This window comes from Ranitomeya variabilis, chromosome 1, assembly GCF_051348905.1.
Source record: "Ranitomeya variabilis isolate aRanVar5 chromosome 1, aRanVar5.hap1, whole genome shotgun sequence".
Lineage (NCBI taxonomy): Eukaryota > Metazoa > Chordata > Amphibia > Anura > Dendrobatidae > Ranitomeya > Ranitomeya variabilis.
The window spans coordinates 69,729,637-69,752,128 of NC_135232.1; the positions used below are offsets into that span (position 1 = coordinate 69,729,637).

The following is a 22,492-nucleotide window of genomic DNA, read 5'->3' on the forward strand; positions in this document are numbered from 1 at the left end:
ACTGCACGTCGCTATGCGTCGTTTTGGAGAAAAAACGCATCCTGCAAAAGTGCTTGCAGGATGCGTTTTTTCTCCATAGACTTGCATTAGCGACGCAGTGTGACAATTGCCACACGTCGCAACCGTCGTGCGACGGTTGCGTCGTGTTGCGTCGGACCGTCGTCACCAAAAAACGTTGCTTGTAACTTTTTTTGGTGCATCGTTCCTGTCTTTTCCAACTGTGCATGCGCGGCCGGAACTCCGCCCCCGCCTCCCCGCACCTCACAATAGGGCAGCGGATGTTGAAAAACAGCATCCGCTGCCCCTGTTGTGCGGCGCTTCCACAGCTAGTGTCGGTGCGCCGCTACGTCGCATAGCGACGTGCAGCGCACGACGCTAGTGTGAAAGTAGCCTTACCGGACTGACTGTACCTGTGTTCCTGGACTATTTTATCATCTGTGTGGTGGATCGGTTGATGCACCTTTCGGTTTGCATGTGATGAAGGTTCTTGGGATTTTTCACTCATCTCTCGATTGGTTTATTGTGTGATACTGAAGTAGGACTCCGTGTAATAGGCCATCACTGTAAAACTAGTGGACGACCTCTTTAAATACTTCCAGATCACCCCTAGACTTTAAAGTGAACCTGTCATCAGGATTTTGCTGTGTAAACTACAGGCATTGTCAGATTGGGGCGGTTACACTGATTAAAATGATACCTGGGGTGAAGAAAACTATTTTGTGGTTCTTGTTTAATCTGTTTGAAGTTTTGAGTTAATGATATGCTCGTGCTCTGGGGCGGGTTTTGTTTGGGTATTCCGCCCTCATCATCATCATTCTGGGCTGAAATGACAGGTCACTGATCCTACTTTAAATAAGGCTCCTGCGTAGTTAATATTGTGGTCTTCCAAAAAAATGGCTGTATGTGTGCGGCTAGGTTCGGGGCAATGATATCCTCTTCTTGTGCGCGATCCGGCACTGGACCTGCCTGACAATGCTTGTAGTTTACTGAGCACAATCCTGCTGACCGGTTCCCTTTAACTGTCTGGCGGTCCACACATTACTCAGTAGCGATGTTCTAAAACGTCAATATCCCTCCTCGCTGGTCTTTTAGGTGGGTCGCAGCTTATGAAATAAATGTTAGGAACAAATGAAGCAGGGACAAAATAAAAATGACACTGCGAGACCAAAAGTTCAAATTGCCATTTACAGCCCCTTCCTTGTTGTAAAAAAGCTATGTCCAATACAGAAAACCAATTCTTAAGGGAAAGAGGAAGGCAAGTTACATTTTTTTTACTTAGCGGCTGATTGTGGTTATACAAAAAAAGAAAAAAGTGAATAATGTGAAAAATAGATTTTTCGGTAATATCAGCAGAAAATAGTAATATAAAAATGACATAAAAATTCAGCCAAATATTTATTTTCTTAAAGAAAAAACAAATAAAAAAATCACATAGGCAAAAAAAAAAAATGTGGCTGGTTAGGCTACTTTCACACTAGCGTTAACTGCATTACGTCGCAAAACGTCTTTTTTCAGAAAAAACGCATCCAGCAAAAGTTTTTGCTGGATGCGTTTTTTCCCCATAGACTTGTATTGGCGACGTATTGCGACGGATTGGCATACGTCGTGTCCGTTTTACGACGGATGCGTCGAAATTTGGCCACACGTCGTCGGCAAAAAACGTTGCTTGTAACGTTTTTTGTCTCCGCCTAAAAAACGTGTCGCGACGCATCCTGTGGCATACGTCGTTGGCTACAATGGAAGCCTATGAGCGACGGATGCGTCGGGACACGTCGTACGACGCAATGCAGCGCTGCAATACGTTTTTTTGCACTGAGCATGCTCAGAAGCTGGATTTTGTTGCCAATTGGCCAGACACCCCCAAATCTATATAAACCTGGCCTGGGCCTTCAACCCCACATATGCCAGCAAGACCCAGAGAGAAGACTGCCAGCCACAAGACCCCAGCCAGCCACGTATTTAAGTGCCACGTATATAAGTGCCACGTATATAAGTGCCACGTATATAAGTGCCACGTATTTCAGTGCCACGTACTATAAATACTATAACTACGTGGTTATACGTGGCACTTATATACATGGCACTTATATACGTGGCACTGAAATACGTGGCACTTATATACGTGGCACTTATATACGTGGCACTGAAATACGTGGCACTGAAATACGTGGCACTGAAATACGTGGCACTTATATATGTGGCACTTATATACGTGACACTTATATACGTGACACTTAAATACGTGACACTTAAATACGTGGCACTGAAATACGTGGCACTGAAATACGTGGCACTGAAATACGTGGCACTATGACTGTCAGAAAATGTTCATTAAACGGTTAGGGGTGAGGTTAGGGGTAGGGTTAGGGTTTGGATCCCTTTATCATCATCCGTAGTTCATTAATCGGATGTATCCAGAGTCGCCTCCGTCTCCGTTGCTGCAGAAGCATCCTCCGTTTTTCCGCTGCCGCCTCCTTCTCCCGCACTATGATATCCAGGCGATTCGTCTCAAAGATAATGTCGGTAACCAAACTAGCAATCCTCACAAGAACACCTTCCATCGCTGCCACAAAACTAAAACCCTCAAAGATGGGCTGTAAAAACAGTAACTGTATAGTTTTCCATATTTTCCAGTAGCCAATCAAATTTGGGAGCCTCCCTTTTAAAAACGGATCAGTCGTAAAAACGGATGCAACGGATGGTAAAAACGGATGCAACGTATGCAACGCATCCAGTATTTTCGACGGAAACGTTTAACGGATTTGCGACGGATCCGTCGAAATGCTGTATGCGTTGCATACGTTTTTCACTTTTTTGACGCATCCGTTTTTTCGGCAAAAAAACGGATTTGCGACGTAATGCAGTTAACGCTAGTGTGAAAGTAGCCTTAGGATGGAGTAAAATTGCCAGGTCCTGAACTGGTTAAATTGCTTAGAACTGTACTGCTCATAGGGCAGCGGCAGTGACTGAGGGGAACTACATGCAGCCAACGTGATTTGTAACACGAGAACCGCTCCTTCTTGTAGGACCTGTACACACAGGGCAGAACACAGGCCGCTCCTGCAAGAAATAGTAGGGGAAATTCCCTAATGTACCCACGTGGGCCCCTGGTGACGTCACTGTGCGACACACAAAGCGCAGCAGCGTAATGACGTCGTGCTGGTCACCTCCCGCGGCCGCTCCTACTCCGCTCAGTACCAGCCCGCACCTACTTGCATTCCTACTCCCCACCCTTTGCCATTTTACTACGCAAACGCCAAAGAAGTTTTGATCCGACCACGCCCATCGTGACGGCCCAGAACAGGATTGGTTGATTCTATTTCCTACACAAGCTGCGGATTGGGCTACGCCCCCGTGACTGCCCATCTGGTTTATGATTGGCTGATATCTGTCCCTACGTCACATCATATTTACGGACAGTCCCATCAACACTACGTACACAGCTCCAGACGACCCCGTGCAGACAGACAAGACAGCGGTCCCGGCGCAGGCTGTGCTCTGAGCCACTGACCCGTTCTCGGTACCCAGGAGGAATGTCACCAGTCTGTGGTTTGTGACAACCCGCCTACCTGGACTATAACTCCCCGGGAGCTGGACAGCCACACGTGCGACTGCTGGAGCTGCTCCGGTGACCGGCACTTGTCTCCCTGCTGGCGGCTCTTTAGCAAAAACCGGCGACATGTTTGACAAAGCGAGGATCCCGTTTGTAGTTCTGGACGTAGTGTGCGTGGTGCTCGGTATGTAACGTGTCCGTGTGCTTAGCATGCTCTCTGTCCCTTTAAATCCCTTTAAATGTGTGGGGTCACTGTGCATGTCACCTGTCATGTGTAATACGCGGGGCTGCTGCTGCATGCTTTGCATTATGCACTAACCTGCCTGCAATCCATCACTTTCCTGGGAGACTCCACAACTCACTTGTTGCACAAGTTCTCTGCTCCTGGGAAAGCTGAGTGACCCCCCTACTGTGGGCTTCACCTCCCTCCTACCTGGGGTTGGCACCCAGCTTTCTCACGCTCCTGAACAGTATCTGATGTTTGTTTCTGCAGTAGTAAGCCGAGACTCGGTTTATGTTCCCTGTTTTTTGGAGCAGATCCGCTCCATAATCCTCTTCAAAGACTTTTTGGAACACACTTCCTATTCATTTCTATGGGAAAACCATTTTGCTGGGGGGGAAAGGGAGATTATGAGGTTTTGCTAAACACCTGGTTGAGAAAAATGAGGCTGAAAGAAAAATGTTTTCTGAGAAAATCTCTTCCAAACTCATTTTTACAGGTAGATTACAGTTCTATAGCGTAGGGAACTGAATATGGTCTTGTAAATGATTAACTGCTGAGTTAAAAAGAAAAAAAAGATTGCGTATAGAAGACGAGAGAGAATAAATCCTCCCATTTCTCTGGATGAAAAGCGGACTTTTTTTTTTCTTTTTTTTTTTTTTTAACTCTCGTGTGACTGTAGTCTTGAAAGGATTCTATGTTTTGGAACGTCTCAAAGCTGTATGTGAACATTACATTTCAGCTGCAGATTTGGTTAGACCTACTGTGAGCAGCAGATGCACATGACAATTATCTCCATAGTCAAGAATCCTGGGCCCAGGAGCTGTGGTATGATCAGACCGTGTCCCGGTACTGTCAGACACAGCCAGTACACAGCAGGGGCACATTTCTAAGGCTACGTTCACATTTGCGTTGTTGGGCGCAGCTTCGTCGACGCATGCGTCATGCGCCCCTATCTTTAACATGGGGGGCCGCATGGACATGCGCAGGTATGCGTTGTACTGCGTTTTACGACGCATGCGTCATATAGACGCACAAGACAGGGCGCAGGGGACGCTACTTGTAGCGTTTTCCCTGCGCCGAAATTCCCGATCTGTAGGATCTTATGACAACGCATGCGTCGCAAAACGCTGCGTTGTGTACATGCGTTGTTGGTTGCGTCGCCGACGCTGCGCCCAACAACGCAAATGTGAACGTAGCCTTAGATTCTCAGCACAGGAACATTAAAAAAAAAAGTGGAACTTATTATTATTATTCCAAGATCTATTGATTAAAATGAACTATTTATGTGGGAAAATCCCTTAAAGTCCCAAATAGTTAACCCTTTAGGTTGTTTTTCTTCTTCTATGGCACCAAAAATCCACCCTCCAAAATGACTTGTGATGGTCATTGCAGAAGCCCCATTTTTGTGCCTGGAAGGTTTATTGTCATTGGATTTCACTGTGGAAACATAGCCTCGGGCTTAGTAATGATGATACATTTCTGCATAGAAGAAACTTGATTTTTCAGGGGTGAAGTAAAGCTCCGTGATCGCTTCCTCCAGAGCTGTATGCTGCAGCCGAGCTTTCCCAGGAGCAGATATAACAAGCACAACATTTTTATTTCTTTCAGATACGTATATATTTTTGTTACCCTTGTATGTGAGTCAGGATTATTCCGTGTGTGTACCTTGTATTATAGTCTGTCCAGACTGGCCGTGCGAGGGTTCTGCTGACCCACATGTATCTGTTCATGAGGCTATTGCATTCAGGTAGATCGACCCTTTGCCAGTTTGGACATGGCGGTTTGCACTTTGACTGAGAAAATGACCCTGTTCTTGACAATATTACACTTTAAGTCCTGCCCCAAAATTATAAGGGTGCTTCCATACCCAGCAACCGCACCATTCTGTGCAGGGGAGCAGTGGCAGAGTGTAGTGCAATCACTCAATTTTGCAACAAAATAGCTGTTTAATGGGCGGCGATCTTAATGGCTACTTGGTTTTGTAGGTGAAACTGCTCTTTTTCTGCAAAATTATTATGCTGGTTTAATGTGTTTTTTCCTTCCGATCAACCTCCCCCATTTTTTTTTTTTTTTTTAACTTCCTAAATGTGGTGATCTAAGCATTTGGTCCCTCATCGATCAGCAGAACAGAGATTTTTAGCCACATTAGAAATTTGAGCAGCGTGTCGAATGCCTGATCGCCGTTCCATTCATTCTGTTTAGGGCTATGGGAAAAATCTCAGAGCAGTGCTTAGCAGTCCCATAAAAGATTAGAGGGGCTGTCCGCTACTTGGACAACCTCTTCTCAATTTCCATATTCCCCATTTAAAAAAAAAAAAAAAACGCCTACTACACTCGCCTTGTGTGCTGGTGCTGTTCCAGCAATGACTGTACTGGCGCTCTCATGACCTTTTGTCCCGTGAGCTCTGCAGCCAATCACTGCTTCACTCTCCCTTCCTTTGGAGGAAGCTGTTATCCTGAAGAAGTGAGAGCTGTTTGGTCTCTGGCTTAACTTGAATGGCAGCTACATCCGACAGAATGGAGAGTGAAACTGCAACTGACTGCAGGGAACCCTGGGAGAGTCAGGGTCGGCATCACCACCCGGGCAAGTGTCAGGGTCCTAAGCAAGCAGGGTGACCCACTCTACTTTGGGAAGTTGAACACCGACATGCACTGTGCTCCCCGTGCTTTATACTTTCTGAAATGCTCACCTCTCCTCTTTCCCCTCTTCTGCGTCTCCTGACTCTGTAACATCTCAGGGCAGAGGACGTGATGACGTCACAATAGCATGCCCACTGGGCTGAGCAGTGCGGAGAGGCTGAAGACACCGGAGCTGTGGAGACCAGAATTGCAGCTAGCAAGGAACGAGGAGAGGTAAGTATTTGATTATTTTTTTTATGTATGGAGCCCATTCTCTATGGAGCATTATATGGGGCCCGTTGTTCTGTCTGGAGCATTATGTGGGGCCCGTTGTTCTGTCTGGAGCATTATGTGGGGCCCGTTGTTTTGTCTGGAGCATTATGTGGGGCCCGTTGTTTTGTCTGGAGCATTATGTGGGGCCCGTTGTTTTGTCTGGAGCATTATGTGGGGCCCGTTGTTTTGTCTGGAGCATTATGTGGGGCCCGTTGTTTTGTCTGGAGCATTATGTGGGGCCCGTTGTTTTGTCTGGAGCATTATGTGGGGCCCGTTGTTTTGTCTGGAGCATTATGTGGGGCCCGTTGTTTTGTCTGGAGCATTATGTGGGGCCCGTTGTTTTGTCTGGAGCATTATGTGGGGCCCGTTGTTTTGTCTGGAGCATTATGTGGGGCCCGTTGTTTTGTCTGGAGCATTATGTGGGGCCCGTTGTTTTGTCTGGAGCATTATGTGGGGCCCGTTGTTTTGTCTGGAGCATTATGTGGGGCCCGTTGTTTTGTCTGGAGCATTATGTGGGGCCCGTTGTTTTGTCTGGAGCATTATGTGGGGCCCGTTGTTTTGTCTGGAGCATTATGTGGGGCCCGTTGTTTTGTCTGGAGCATTATGTGGGGCCCGTTGTTTTGTCTGGAGCATTATGTGGGGCCCGTTGTTCTGTCTGGAGCATTATGTGGGGCCCGTTGTTCTGTCTGGAGGACTATACTGTCCTGTCTAAGATGAAAACTTTTGAATCCCTCCAGGTCACGCACTGCGAGGATTCACCGACTTCTGAGCTATTGTATAATTTACAATAGATATCACTCACGTAATGTAAGAAGTGAAATCTTTGGCATTGTACTGTACCTGTATTTTTCTGCCGTATCTGTGCATCATGAATCGTGGGATATCTTTAAAGGGGCTACTTCAGACTTTTTCACCCAGGGCCCACGAAAACCTGGAGCCAGCCCTGAGTGCAGTCGTCGCTGGAATGGCACCGGCTTAATATAGCAATTGATGCGGCGTTGTCTGAGTAGTGCACAGCTCCTTTAATGGAGTGACAAACAAGCATGTGCACTGCTGCTCCATTCTAACCTGGACAAAAGTTCCCCTTTAAGCCAATTGGTGCAAGTCACAGCCTCACGGATCAATACGTTGGCACCTGGATAGATGATAGCTTGTTTTTAACAGATGCCCCATTAAATGTCCTGCAGTCCAGAAATTGGCCTCCTAATAATAAAACCGCAAAGCTGATAGGGACCGAATTTAGTAATACATTGATCAAAGAAGTTTGTAAAGTTTTCTGTTTTGTGGTTTTTGATAATATTTTGTAATATGGGCAGGATCTCCCTCTGCCAGACAAACATTATACTGGCCTACATTATATGTCAGATTTATGCCAACCATGAGCCTAGACCTTCTGGCCCAGACAGCAGAGATCTGCCAGGTCTATTAAAAGGTGAGCTCTTAATAAATTGGGTTAATATTATGCCAGCTAACTTTGTTAAAGCCTGCCTAAGAAAAGCAGGTACATTACTGGTATAGTGTCTGTTGCATTTAATAATGAATTGTGCCATGTTTAGAGAATCTGCCGACTCATTCTTGTTCTGAGGTGGTGTGACTATATACTGTCATATATTATTATTATTATTATTATTTATTGTTATAGCGCCATTTATTCCATGGCGCTTTACAAGTGAGGAGGGGTATACATAATAAAAACAAGTACAATAATCTTGAACAATACAAGTCATAACTGGTACAGGAGGAGAGAGGACCCTGCCCGCGAGGGCTCACAATCTACAAGGGATGGGTGAGAATACAGTAGGTGAGGATAGAGCTGATCGTGCAGCGGTTGGTTGATCGGTGGTTACTGCAGGTTGTAGGCTTGTCGGAAGAGGTGGGTCTTCAGATTCTCAATTATGTGTTATTTTATTTGAAGTTGATACTTAATTGCCACTTGTATTAATAAGATGCACCCTACATATTGTAGCTAACTAGATATTTTTAATTTTGTTTGCCTCCGTAAACTAATTCTTGCCTGTTGTACATGTACACCACTGTAGTAAATTTTGCTCAATATTATGAATTTTTCAGGGCCAGCGTTGTCCCTCAGCAAACCTGGACAAGTGCCCACTCTATACGAGGACGGACTTGTCCCTGTGAGCACTGCATGTTGCAGGAGCGGATCTTGTTCCATCAGACAACATACGTTCTGGCTGTATTCTTCGCCTGACGGGTCGCTCCAACTGCTGCTTTGGGAGCAACCTCTAATTGCATCAGTTTAACACTTTAGATGCCGCTGTCAACTGTGACAGCAGCATTTAAAGCGGATTTCCCACTGCTAAAATCTTAAGGTACCTTCACACTAAACGATATCGCTAGCAATCCGTGACGTTGCAGCGTCCTGGCTAGCGATATCGTTTAGTTTGACACGCAGCAGCGATCAGGATCCTGCTGTGATATCGCTGGTCGTTGAATAAAGTTCAGAACTTTATTTGGTCGTCAGACCGGCGTTTATCGTCAGGTTTGACACCAAAAGCAACGATACCAGCGATGTTTTACAATGGTAACCAGGGTAAATGTCGGGTTACTAAGCGCAGGGCCGCGCTTAGTAACCCGATGTTTACCCTGGTTACCATCGTAAAAGTAAAAAAAACAAACAGTACATACTCACCTGCGCGTCCCCCGCCGTCCGCTTCCTGCTCTGACTGAGCGCCGGCCCTAAAGTGAAAGTAAAAGCACAGCGGTGACATCACTGCTCTGCTGTTAGGGCCGGCGCTCACACAGTGCAGGGAAGCGGACGCCGGGGGACGCGCAGGTGAGTATGTACTGTTTGTTTTTTTTACTTTTACGATGGTAACCAGGGTAAACATCGGGTTACTAAGCGCGGCCCTGCGCTTAGCAACCCAATGTTTACCTTGGTTACCCAGGGACCTCGGCATCGTTGGTCGCTGGAGAGCGGTCTGTGTGACAGCTCTCCAGCGACCAAACAGCGACGCTGCAGCGATCGGCATCGTTGTCGCTATCGCTGCAGCGTCGCTTAATGTGAAGGTACCTTTACAAGTAAAATAAAATACTTTTTTCTCACCTCTTTAACTAACAACGGCCAGGCCGGTTTTGGACAAAGTGGGGCCTGGTCAAAAGATTAAAGTGGGTCCCCAAATGCTCACATATTGCACCATCACACAGAAACATTTCTGTTGTATTTACATGCGCTAAGTTGAGGCCGGTCAACAAGCGTGATCAACAATAATGAAGTCCTTTGACGCCTGTTTCCTGGCATCTTTACTCCAGCTGAGGAGGAATGATGGGTACAGATTGATGCAGGTCCCATACAGTATAATGCAGCATCCACACACACAGTATAATGCAGACCCCTCAGAGTATAATGCAGCATCCACACACACAGTATAATGCAGACCCCTCAGAGTATAATGCAGCATCCACACACAGTATAATGCAGACCCCTTAGAGTATAATGCAGCATCCACACACAGTATAATGCAGCCTCTCCCCCACACACACTGGTTAATGCAGCCCCCACAAACCCAGTATAGCGCATCTCTCTCTCTCTCTCTCTCCTTCCCCACTGCTGGCAAATGCTGCTGAGGGGGAGTGATGGAAGAGGGAGTGTTATCTGATGCTCTCCTGCATCACTGCTTTCAACTGTATCGGCATCTATGATGCCAATAAGTTGAATGCGAGGGTCGGCGATGCCGGGTCCCTCTTATTCATGGGCACCATAGCTGCCGCGTTATGTGCCGCTATTAGCGGCACACTACTGACTGGGGACCCCTGGAGGAGTGGGGGCCCTAGGCAGCTGCCTGGTCTGCCTGCCCTTAATGCCGTCCCTGACGACGGTCCAGCAATGTTGGCGCCAGTGCTCACATGACATTATGACATCCACACTGATGGCCTTCTTTGCTCAGCTCACTCTTTCCTCTTATGTCTGGGTGAGATGTGTGATCTGCAGCCCGCTAGTGACCACTGATTCTTATGTCACAAGATTGCTGGGAGACCCAGCGCCATTATCGCTCTATATGTTCCAGTGCATGAGTGAAGTATGATTTTTATTTTCTAATTTTACACAGGGAAGGAGGGATCAAGGGAATGGTCGGTTTTTTTTGGGGGGGGTACAGTATTTAAAAGGGGTTGTCCAAGTAATGAGCAGCCCCTTTAAGGTGTTTGGGTATGGAGTGACAATGTCATGGACATAGAAGATTGAACCCCAGTGTTGGCCATGTTTGGACAATTAAGATATTTTATAACACACTGCAATATCACCACATTGCAGTGTATTCTACAAGCAATCACAGGTTCCAGTTCCGTATGGAGGCTAATAAAGATGTGCCAAAAAAAAAAAAGTGTAGCTCTTGGATAATGAGTGAAGGCAAAGAGGGGCCCACTGGCCCTTTGCACCTCATTTCATGTCAAACTTATTTAAAATGTTAAAATGCAATGTTTTTCTACTCAAGCCCTCTTTGAGGATGAAGTTTTTATTGATTTTTTTCATTAAACTGCTTCAGTTAGGATGTGTGACTGGAGCCATTTTGGTTCTAGTGTGGTGTGAAAAACAAGACTTGTTGCCCCTAGCAACCAATCAGCACTCTGCTTCCATTTGTTCAACTGCTATGGAAAAATGAAATGTGAGGTTTTGCTGCCGTAGACGACAAGGCCTGGTTTTTGTTGACCACTTTTGATCTATAAGATCAATAAGTGAAGTGTTGCTTTGTGACCATTCTGTTCTAGTGGATTTTGGAGTTCTGGATAACTAAATGCTCAAATTACTAATGTTTTGTGTATTTAGCTCCAGTAAGTTTATCTTGGCCATTGTGAACTAATAACCGTGTTGAAATATATTCAGATTGGTTTGATATTTGCTGAATTGACCTTGCATGGTTATGGTGAAGTCGGTATAGATAAGTTAACAGTCAAACCAGTGTTCATCAAGGTATTTAAGGGGTTTTCCGGGAATAGGAAAAAAAGAAAATGTAATTAACTATATTTAGTTATCAAATTTGTTTCGTCTAGGCCGCTAAATACTGTAGGGCATTAAAATGGCTGCCATCTTGTTACACGGAAGAAACCTGTCCTAGGATATTAAATGGGTTGTCCGCTACTAGAATGACCCCTTTGTGTTTGAATTATTTGGCCCCTATAAAATAAAAAAGCCTTCACTTCCCTCCCGTGCCAGCGCCATTCCAGCAGTGTCGTACGTTATGACACATGAACCCGGTGGACTATCAGCGCTGGCGTCACTGTCCCCACCTCTGATTTCCTCTTCATGTTAAATTCGTACGGGGACAGTGGTCACAGCGCTGATTGGGGGCCGGACTCACCTGTCATAACAACCGCATAAGAGCCCCGGTACCGCGAGTGCTGACACTGCTGGAACGGTGTCAGCGCAGAAGGTGAGTTTAGGCATTTTTTTTTTTTTATCAGGGGCCAAACATTTGGAACTAGAAGGGGTTGTCCTAGTATTGGACATCCTCTTTAAGAGGACTGGTAACTGAGCATGTGCAGTAGGAAGCTCTGCTGCTGTGACCAGGAAACACTGCGTACTGTCAGGCTCAGGTCACATCAATGGAGCTTCATACTGCACATGCTCAGATTCCTGTCCTATTAACACCCTAGGACAGGCTTCCGTCTCTAACAAGATGGCGGTCATTTATATGTGCTACAGTTTTTGGCTCCCGACACAAAACTCTTGTGATCTGCTAATAAAAAGATATTTTGTAATTTTTTCTAATTACATTTTTGATTTTTTTTTTTCTAGTCAGGAAGAATTCCTTTAATGTATTCAGTAAGCTGGTAACTGAAAATCGCCAAGGACTTTTTGGCAATCTTAGAAACCATGGAAATAATGGGGACCCGAACTTTGCTGCTGGAATTACACTTTCCCTCTTCCTCTCTCCTCACCGTCCCCTAATCTCCCCCACTCTTTCCTTCTCCTTTGCAGACCAGTCACATCAAATGTTTTTGCTCGTCTGAGAATTGCTAAGACACTGCCATATTGAGGTGTCAGTCATGGCATTACCATTTTCTGTAGTCAGAGATCTGCACTGTGTGCACATTGGGCATCTGCAGCCTAATGCAGCACTTTAATGTAAATGTCTTATGGGTTTGTGCCAAGATGCTTGTGCTGCTGCAGTACTGAGTGATCGAGGATAAAAAGATACGTGCAAATCCCAGAGCTTCTGTATTATTCTGATATTTTCCTAATAATTATGCCCATTATAAAGATGGCATATTAAGAAGAAAGCTCAGTAATGGGTATGCAGATACATTTCTACAACTTAACCCTTTTAGTGTGCTATTAAATGTAAGAAAACCTGTTTTGAAATAAAGGGATTTTGAGAAATTGGGTTATGACTGAGCATATCATTTTTTTTTTTTTAGTGTTTCCTAAGCAGAAACTTTTCAAAATTGCAATGTCTTGTGAGCGGTTTTTTTTTTTTTTTTTTTTTTGAGGGTGAGTTAAGTTTTTGATCCAAAATCTCCTCTTAAAAACTGTGTACATAACCTTCTTTTTGCTAGTTCCCCAATGAAAAGCTGAACTCGGGTAGGGGAAACCATGTACTGTATTATGCAAGATTTATTGAAGTCAGTAAATATTTGCAGTCTAATGGCCTCCATACAAATTAAAGTCCACCAAACCGTCAAATATTTTTTAGATCAGTGGACCATCTTATACCAGGCTTCCTAACTCCACCCCCCCCCCCCCTTGACAGATGTTGGGGGCAGGAAGGCTATGTGCACACGTATTCTTGAGGTCTGCGGATTTTTCCGCAGCAGATTTGAGAAATCTGCAGGTAAAAGGCATTGTGTTTTACCGCAGATTTTGTGCGGATTCCACCTGCGGTTTTACACCTGCGGATTCCTATAGAGGAGCAGGTGGAAACCGCTGCGGAATCCGCACAAGGAATTGACATGCTGCGGAATGTAAACCGCAGCGTTTCCGCGTGTTTTTTTTCTGCAGCATGGGCACAGCGGTTTCTGTTTTCTATAGGTTTACATGGTACTGTAAACTCATGGAAAACTGCTGCGGACCTGCAGCTGTGGATCCGCAGCAAAATCCACAACGTGTGCACATAGCCTAAGGGTCTTCCAGTTGCAATTCATTTGGCCCTCGCTTTTGTTCTCCAGGAGTTGTGCCACCACCAAGAGGTGTCTAGAAGCAGGTTTCTTCTTTCCCCACATTGAAAACATGAATGCTCGGCAAAACCACCGACAGGTTTCACATGTGCATGGGCAACTTCACACTGAACAGCTTAACTTGTACAACAGGTGCAAGAAGTTTATATTCATGGGCAGTTTATGCTGCGGCTGTGCAGAAGTTGAAATGTGCAGTAAATCTGCAACATTTCTTTAACAAAATCTGCTGTTTTTTTTTTTTTTTTCTCCCTCTGGATTTTGCTGCTTTTCTGCAAATATGACCTGTGATAACCCAAACAGTGGATGCGTAATTTGTGGATTTTGTTGTAGAAAGTTATGCAACTGTCTTGTGACCTAAAATAAATAAAAATTCATCTGTGCTTTATCAATTTTCAGTTCCAGAAATTTTTTGCAGCAAAATCTGCAGTGTGCCAATTCCCAAGGTCCCCCATACACATTAGACTAAAGTAACCCAAGCACGTCGGTATTGGCCAACAGTCTGATGTGTGTGTGTGTGGGACGTCCCAATGTCAGGGGAGAGAAGGATCCAGCATGTCAGAATCCGGCTAATCCTGTTGTTTTTGGGAGAGAAGCTTCCACCTGAGGAGTCTGGCAACAGCTCCATTATAGAGCACCTAGGAGTTTCCTACCAATTGCTCCTATCTATGGAGGTATGGACTCGGGGGGGAAAGATATGTCTGCCAAACCAAGTTTCAGCCAGCAGCTATCTCATGTCACGCATATTCCTCGCACAAGGTATCCAACTAATAGGTGGTGTAATCTTCTAGACAGTCTTAAAACGAATCAGATTTATTAAACCACATGAACCACTTTGATAGACCGTCGCTATCTTATAATGCGCCGAATTTAAAGCATAGCTGTCACTTTAATTTTCCTATATCAATAGTACACATGAAAATATGAAAGTTTTTAATATATCTGATCAGAAAAATACTAATTTTTCTGTGCCAAAATTGATCATTATCAAAATGTTAAATTCTGAGGTAAAACCTGAATTCAGTGAAGGCTGACTTTCTCATTACTGAGCTAGGAGATGGCAGCTGCCACTGATAACATTCTGTGTAGCTGGTGGGAGGATCTGTCTTATCCCTTCTCTCCTCTACATACAATGGTATCTGTAGCAACTACTATCTCAGTAATGGGAAAGTATGGTAGGTTTTCAGGGAATACAGGTTTTACCTCAGAAATAAGAATTCTGATAATGACTGATCAACTTTGGCAGAGAAAGGCTATGTGCACACTTTGCGGCGTCCTCTGCGGGTTCTCCCGCAGCGGCTTTGATAAATCTGCAGGGCAAAACCGCTGCGGTTATCCCTGCAGATTTATCGCGGTTTGTTTTGCGGTTTCCGCTGCGGGATTACTCCTATACTATTGATGCTGCATATGCAGCAATATGCAGCATTAATAGTAATGTTAAAAATAATAAAACATTGCTATATACTCACCCTCTGATGTCCCGATCTCCTCGGCGCTGCACGTGGCGGTCCGGTTCCAAAGATGCTGTGCGAGAAGGACCTTCGTGACGTCACTGTCATGTGACCGCGACGTCACCGCAGGCCCTGCTCGCACACCAACCCTGATACCGGACGGCCGCGTGCAGCGCTGAGAGGTGAGTATATCATTATTTTTTATTTTAATTCTTTTTTTTTTTTTTTTACACAAATATGGTTCCCAGGGCCTGGAGGAGAGTCTCCTCTCCTCCGCCCCGGGTACCATCTGCACATTATCCGCTTACTTCCCACATCGTGGGCACAGCCCCATGCGGGAAGTTAGCGGATCAATGCATTCCTATGGGTGCAGAATCGCAGCGATTCTGCACAAAGTGACATGCTGCGGAATATAAACCGCTGCGTTTCTGTGCGGTTTTTGCCGCAGCATGTGCACAGCGGATTGCTGTTTCCATAGGGTTTACATGTAAATGTAAACGCTATGGAAACTGCTGCGGACCCGCAGCATCAAAATCGCCGCAGATCCGCGGTAAAACCCGCAAAGTGTGAACATGGCCAAAGGAGCACATTTTTCTGATAAGATAAACCGTATTACAAAGTGGCTTATTTTCATGAATATTAAAAATTATTATAGCGCCATTTGTTCCATGGCGCTTTACATGTGAGGAGGGGTATACATAATAAAAACAAGTACAATAATCTTGAATAATACAAGTCACAACTGGTACAGGAGGGTAGAGGACCCTGCCCGCGAAGGCTCACAATCTTCAAGGGATGGGTGAGGATACAGTAGGTGAGGGTACAGCTGGTCGTGCAGCGGTTTGGTCGATCAGTGGTTACTGCAGGTTGTAGGCTTGTCGGAAGAGCCACCTGGGTCTTCAGGTTCTTTTTGAAGGTTTCGATGGTAGGCGAGAGTCTGATGTGTTGAGATAGAGGGTTCCAGAGTAGGGGTGATGCACGAGAGAAATCTTGTATGCGATTGGGAAGAGGAGATAAGAGGGGAGGAGAGAAGGAGATCTTGTGAGGATCGGAGGTTGCGTGCAGGAAAGTACCGGTAGACGAGGTCACAGATGTATGGAGGAGACAGGTTGTGGATGGCTTTGTATGTCATGGTTAGGCTTTTGTACTGGAGTCTCTGGGTAAGGCTGGGATCACACATACGTGAGATACAGCCGAGTCTCGCAGGTGAAAACCCATCTCTGGCGCCGGCAGAGTGGAGCGTGCAGCCGCATAGCAATACATGGAGCTGCACGCTCTGGAGTGCCGGCGCCAGAGCTGGGTTTTCACCTGCGAGACTCGGCCGTATCTAGCGTATGTGTGATCCCGGCGTAATGGGGAGCCAGTGAAGGGATTGACAGAGGGAAGAGGCCGGGGAATAGCGGGGGGACAGGTGGATTAGTCGGGCAGCAGAGTTTTGAATAGATTGGAGGGGTGTGAGAGTGTTAGAGGGGAGGCCACAGAGCAGGGGGTTACAGTAGTTGAGGCAGGAGATGAGGGCATGGACTAGGGTTTTTGCAGATTCTTGGTTTAGGAATGTACGGATCCGTGAAAAATTTTTGAGTTGAAGGATGCAGGAAGTGGAAAGGGCTTGGATATGTGTTTTGAAGGAGAGATCAGTGTCAAGGATTACTCAAAGACGGCGAGCTTGTGGGACTGGGGAGAGTGGGCAGCCGTTTACTGTAATAGATAGGTTTGTTGGAAGGATCGTGTGAGATGGGGGAAAGACAATGAATTCTGTTTTGTCCATGGTAAGTTTTAGAAATCTAGCGGAAAAGAAGGATGAAATAGCGGACAGACATTGAGATTCTGCTTAGTAGGGTGGCGATATCTGGTCCAGAGATGTAGATCTGTGTGTCGTCAGCATAGAGATGATACTGAAAACCGTGAGATTCTATGAGCTGTCCCAGGCCAAAGGTGTAGATGGAGAAGAGCATGGGCCCTAGAACTGAACCTTGCGGGACTCCGACAGATATGGGGCGAGGTGAGGAGGTGGTGTGTGAGTGGGAGACGCTGAATGTCCGGTCTGTTAGGTATGTTGAGATCCAGGATAGTGCCAACTCTGTGATGCCAAGGGATGAGAGGGTCCGCAGCAACAGGGAAAGGTCCACTGTGTCAAAGGCAGAGGACAGAGAAGTGTCGCTTGCTCTTGGCGTTTAATAGATCATTGGTGACCTTTAGTTAAGGCAGTTTCAATGGAGTGGTGTGACCGGAAGCCTGATTGTAAGCGGTCGAAGAGGGAGCAGGAAAAATGACACTTATGCTGTAAGGGTTTAATGGTTGAAAATATAGAGTAGGCTGCTTTGTAAACCTTGCAGACTTTTTCAAGTGTATGATCCGGAGGTCTGTAAAGGTTGCTGAACTGTAATTAAATCTATAAATGATTTGGAAAAGGGCCACACATCCGTGCGCTGGGGCAATGCTTATTCAGGATGCACCAAATTTTCTTATATATATTTTTTAAATAAAATATACATGTTTTATGTGCAATTTACAAGTACAGCATATATCTGTCACGCCGTTTTACGGCGATTAAGGGGCAGGATGGCGTACTGGGACCTGCACCTGTCCCTGCCACTATAAGGCCGGCGTCACACTAGTGAGTTTTACGGACGTATGAGCGCAGAAAATACATCCGTAAAATACGCATAACATACGGCCCAATGATTCTGTATGTCCCAGCTCCTATCAGCCGTATTTTACGGATCCGTATTATACGGTCTTCTACGGCCATAGAAAATCGCAGCATGCTGCGTTTGTCACCGTATTGCGCAAAAAAAATCTCCAATGACTGTCTATGGGGGCGTGAAAAATACGGATTACACACGGACCAGCAGTGTGACTTGCGAGAAATACGCAGCGGTGTTTTATAGAAAAGCTGGTAATTCAATTGCCGGCGTTTTCTTTCTCCTTCACAAACCCGACAGGATATGAGACATGGTTTACATACAGTAAACCTCCTCATATCCCTTTTTTTTTTTCCCGCATACTTCACACTACTAATGTTAGTAGTGTGTATGTGCAAAATTTGGGCGCTGTAGCTTGTAAAATAAAGGGTTAAATGGTGGAAAAAATTGGCGTGGGCTCCCGCGCAATGTTCTCCGCCAGAGTGGTAAAGCCAGTGACTGAGAGCAGATATTAATAGCCAGGAGAGGGTCCATGGTTTTTGGCTCCCCCTGGCTAAAAACATCTGCCCCCAGCCACCCCAGAAAAGGCACATCTGAAAGATGCGCCTATTCTGGCACTTGGCCTCTCTCTTCCCATTCCCGTGTAGCGGTGGGATATGGGGTAATGAAGGGTTAATGTCACCTTGCTATTGTAAGGTGACATTAAGCCAGATTAATAATGGAGAGGCGTCAATTATGACACCTATCCATTATTAATCCAATAGTACGAAATGGTTAATAAAACACACATTTAAAAGTATTTTAATGAAATAAAGACACTGGGTGTTGTAATATTTTATTATAATAATAATAATAAATTTTATTTATATAGCGCCAACATATTCCGCAGCGCTTTACAACTTATAGAGGGGACTTGTACAGACAATAGACATTACAGCATAACAGAAATCACAGTTCAAAATAGATACCAGGAGGAATGAGGGCCCTGCTCGCAAGCTTACAAACTATGAGGAAAAGGGGAGACACGAGAGGTGGAATTATACTGGTAATCCACCTGAAGACCCTTGTCACCTGAAATAAAGTAAAAAAACAAACAATATTCCATACCTTCCGTCGTTCCGTCAGTCCCACGATGTAAATCCATTTGAAGGGGTTAAATCATTTTGATTCGCGGTGATGCACCCTCTGTTGGATGTCCTCATATGAACTCGAGCGTGGGAACTTTTCCCAGGCTCGAGTTCATATGAGGACATCCAGCAGGGGGCGCATCACCGCGAATCAAGGTAACTACAGGACATTCCCCTGCACTCCATTCATTCACAACATTTTACAGACAGGAGCACACATGCTTTAGCATAGCTCCTGGCTGTAAAATGATTTAACCTCTTCAGATGGATTTACATCGTGGGACAAGACTGTAACAACGGAAGGTATGGGATATTGTTTTTTTTATCTTTCCTTTTTTTACAGAAGGAGGGTCTTCAGGTGGATTACGAGTCTAATAAAATATTACAACACCCTGTGTCTTTATTTCATTAAAGTACTTTGTAATAATGTGTGTGTGTGTGTTTTAACTATTTCGTACTGTTGGATTAATAATGGATAGGTGTCATAATTGACGCCTCTCCATTATTAATCTGGCTTAATGTCACCTTACAATAGCAAGGTGACATTAACCCTTCATTACCCCATATCCCACCGCTACACGGGAGTGGGAAGAGAGAGGCCAAGTGCCAGAATAGGCGCATCTTCCAGATGTGCCTTTTCTGGGGGCAGATGTTTGTAGCCAGGGGGGGGGGGGGGGGGGCAATAACCATGGTCCCTCTCCAGGCTATTAATATCTGCCCTCAGTCACTGGCTTTACCACTCTGGCGGAGAAAATTGCGCGGGAGCCCACGCCAATTTTCCGCCATTTAACCCTTTATTTTAGCAGCTACAGCGCCCAAATTTTGCACATACACACTACTAACATTAGTAGTGTGGAATATGCAAAAAAAATAAGGGATATGAGATGGTTTACTGTATGTAAACCATGTCTCATATCATGTCTCATTTGGGAAGGAGAAATGAAAAGCCGGCAATTGAATTACCGGCTTTTAAGCTAACTCGCGCTGAATTAGCTATAGCTATATATAATGTTTTAACGAACATTTGAGCACATAAATCCATTAGATGTCGGTTTTGCAAGCCTGAGAGAAAATCTCACAGTACGGATGACATACGGAGGATGCCATGCGCAAAATACGCTGCCACACCCTGCCTACAGATGACATACGGATCACTATTTTGGGAACATTTCTGCGTATTACGGTCGTAAAAAAACGGACCGTACTTTCATATGCTGATTGTGACGCCGGCCTAAGGGGCCCTGGCTTTCCCTTATCTCAGGGGTACCTATGATGATTAGGAGGCCTGAGCCACCAGCGTATCCCTGTCTCCTGTGCAGGCCCTATCAGTGGCCCCCTCTCCCCCCCAGGGAGGAGGACTGCACCAGTGTATTAATATGACAAGTAAACGGGGTATGCAGACAAGGTAACTAAAATCTCAAACTCACCAAATGCTCACACAGCCACAGAGGAAACACAGAGAAGGAAAGAGGGGGAAAAAACTAAGAACAGCAGGTTTAACTTGCAACCAAAACAGCAGACAACAATCTCTGTAGATAAACCTCCAAGCTCCTAACACCACGCTCCTTCCCACTTCAAGCCAGGCAGCAGAACTGATCACTGACAACAGTTGTAGTCAAGGTTGAGTCTATATAGGAGAGGAGATTACGAAAACCAATTCAGCTGAGAGTCCAAGCCCTCAGCAACTTCAGCAACTATGTTTAACTCCTGCCCTGCTGGCACAAGACAGCCAGGTCAAAATTCAGGAGAAGAGCTTCTGTTCATCGTGTGTAAACGAAGCCCAGAGCGCTGCGGTTCTCTGGAACCTCTCTGTCGCGGTAGCCCTGTGACAATATCTATTTGGTCTCCATTGTGATGTCGTAAAGCAGGGTGTGCTTATTCCTTATTATAACATCTGACTGTGAATCATTCACTTGTAAGACTATTTATTACTCACGTGGAAGTTACTTCGCTTATCTGAAGGACAGAGTTTTGGCACTGCTAGACTCTGATTAGTCTCTGTTCACACACAATTTTGTAGTGGTTTTTTTTTTTTTTTTTTATGCTTCATATAAAGTGGATTTTTTTTTTGTTCACTTTTGCAAAACTGCTTTTCCTGTAGGTTTTTTTTTTTTTTTTTTTTTTCCCTTTATCCTCTTAATAATGTGTTTTTTTTTTTTTTTTTTTTTTTTTTTTTTAATACATTGTGTAGTTTCTGCCATTGGAAAAGGGCTGGCAACACCTACAGTAGGATGTAACTGTTTGATAACTGGTTTAGAATAATATAGTACAAAGCTGAGGAAGTGCTGCATTATTGTATGTTTATACTGAAGGGTTTTTAAGCATTTTCAGAGCAGAAATGCTCCAAAATCCTCCTCTAAAATTGGAGTTTCTGCTGCAAAAAGACTGTGCACATACCCTTAGATTAATGTGAGCCAAATTTGCTAATTTCTACAGGGCCAGTTGAACATCTCATGTGAGGTCCCTTTAGATGATGGGTGGTAAGGGGGGAAGGTTAGAACAACAGTTTAGTATTTCAGCTAGCCTAATCCTTTGTTCCAAGAGAGATTTTCAGAAAATTACTTTACCCTGGTACGGGTAAAAAACAAACACACACAAAACCCTTGTTTGCATCCTACCCAGGTCCAGCGTTGAGTCCACCGCTGCTCACACTGTGTTTTTGTTTGCATCACTGTCGACTTGATGTAAGTGTGCACGTACAATATCACTGGCGAGTGCTGCTGGGAACAATGGTTTTTAAAAATCATCATCTCCCACAAATTAGTATTTTGTTAGTTGGGAAGGTGACTGCGGGCTTATAGGAACAAAACCTTCATACAACTGCTCAACCCTAATATTGGCTTCTGTAATGGGCTATTACTTGCCTCCTTGTTGAGCATAAATGCACACTTATAGTTGTCAGCTGAACTAGCGGCCATCTGTATAAAGTGTATGGCCGCCAGGCTGGTTTCACACTTGTGTGTCTCATGGACTGAGTGGACTGGCCATGGGGGTCTCGTGACACAAACTAGACACGCCTGGTCCCTATTCAGATGGCAAGACACAGATGTTTGAGACCAACCTTATTCCCTCCCAAGGGACATGAGCAGGGCACGCTATGCCCATAGGGTCTGAGCAGGGCACGCTATGCCCATAGGGTCTGCGCAGGGCACGCTATGCCCAAAGGGTCTGCCATCTGTAGCTGCTACCAATCGCATGCAGTTTTTGAGCTCTGTAGTTTCACCTTGGGAGCCATCGCTTGGTGCTTATTATAGTGTACAGTAGGGTTTGTCATGTAATGTAGTCTCCTGTCATTTTGGACTTTGTGCTGATGATTCACATTGATGTTATTTTCCGCCTGACCTCTCTCCTCGATAGAAAGTGCAGACACTTTGGAAATAAAGGCCACACGAGTAAATATGGTCTCTTGCTGTCCTCTGTCATGTTGATCAAACCATTTTTTTTGTTACATGGAACAAGCAGTATAATAATAC

At 45.1% G+C, this 22,492-nt stretch overlaps 1 protein-coding gene across 2 annotated transcripts in view; it reads left to right on the forward strand.

Annotated features, from left to right (window-relative positions):
- The first annotated feature begins 3,443 nt into the window (after positions 1-3,443).
- Positions 3,444-22,492, forward strand: part of PLPP1 (phospholipid phosphatase 1) — a 134,195-nt gene continuing 115,146 nt past the window's right edge. The window contains exon 1 of one of the 2 annotated variants that reach the window (XM_077285037.1): positions 3,444-3,737. In XM_077285037.1, coding sequence (XP_077141152.1) covers positions 3,680-3,737 — 58 coding nt within the window. In that variant the 5' untranslated portion in view covers positions 3,444-3,679. The remainder of the gene's footprint in view (positions 3,738-22,492) is intronic. The other variant, XM_077285047.1, reaches the window with a different exon arrangement.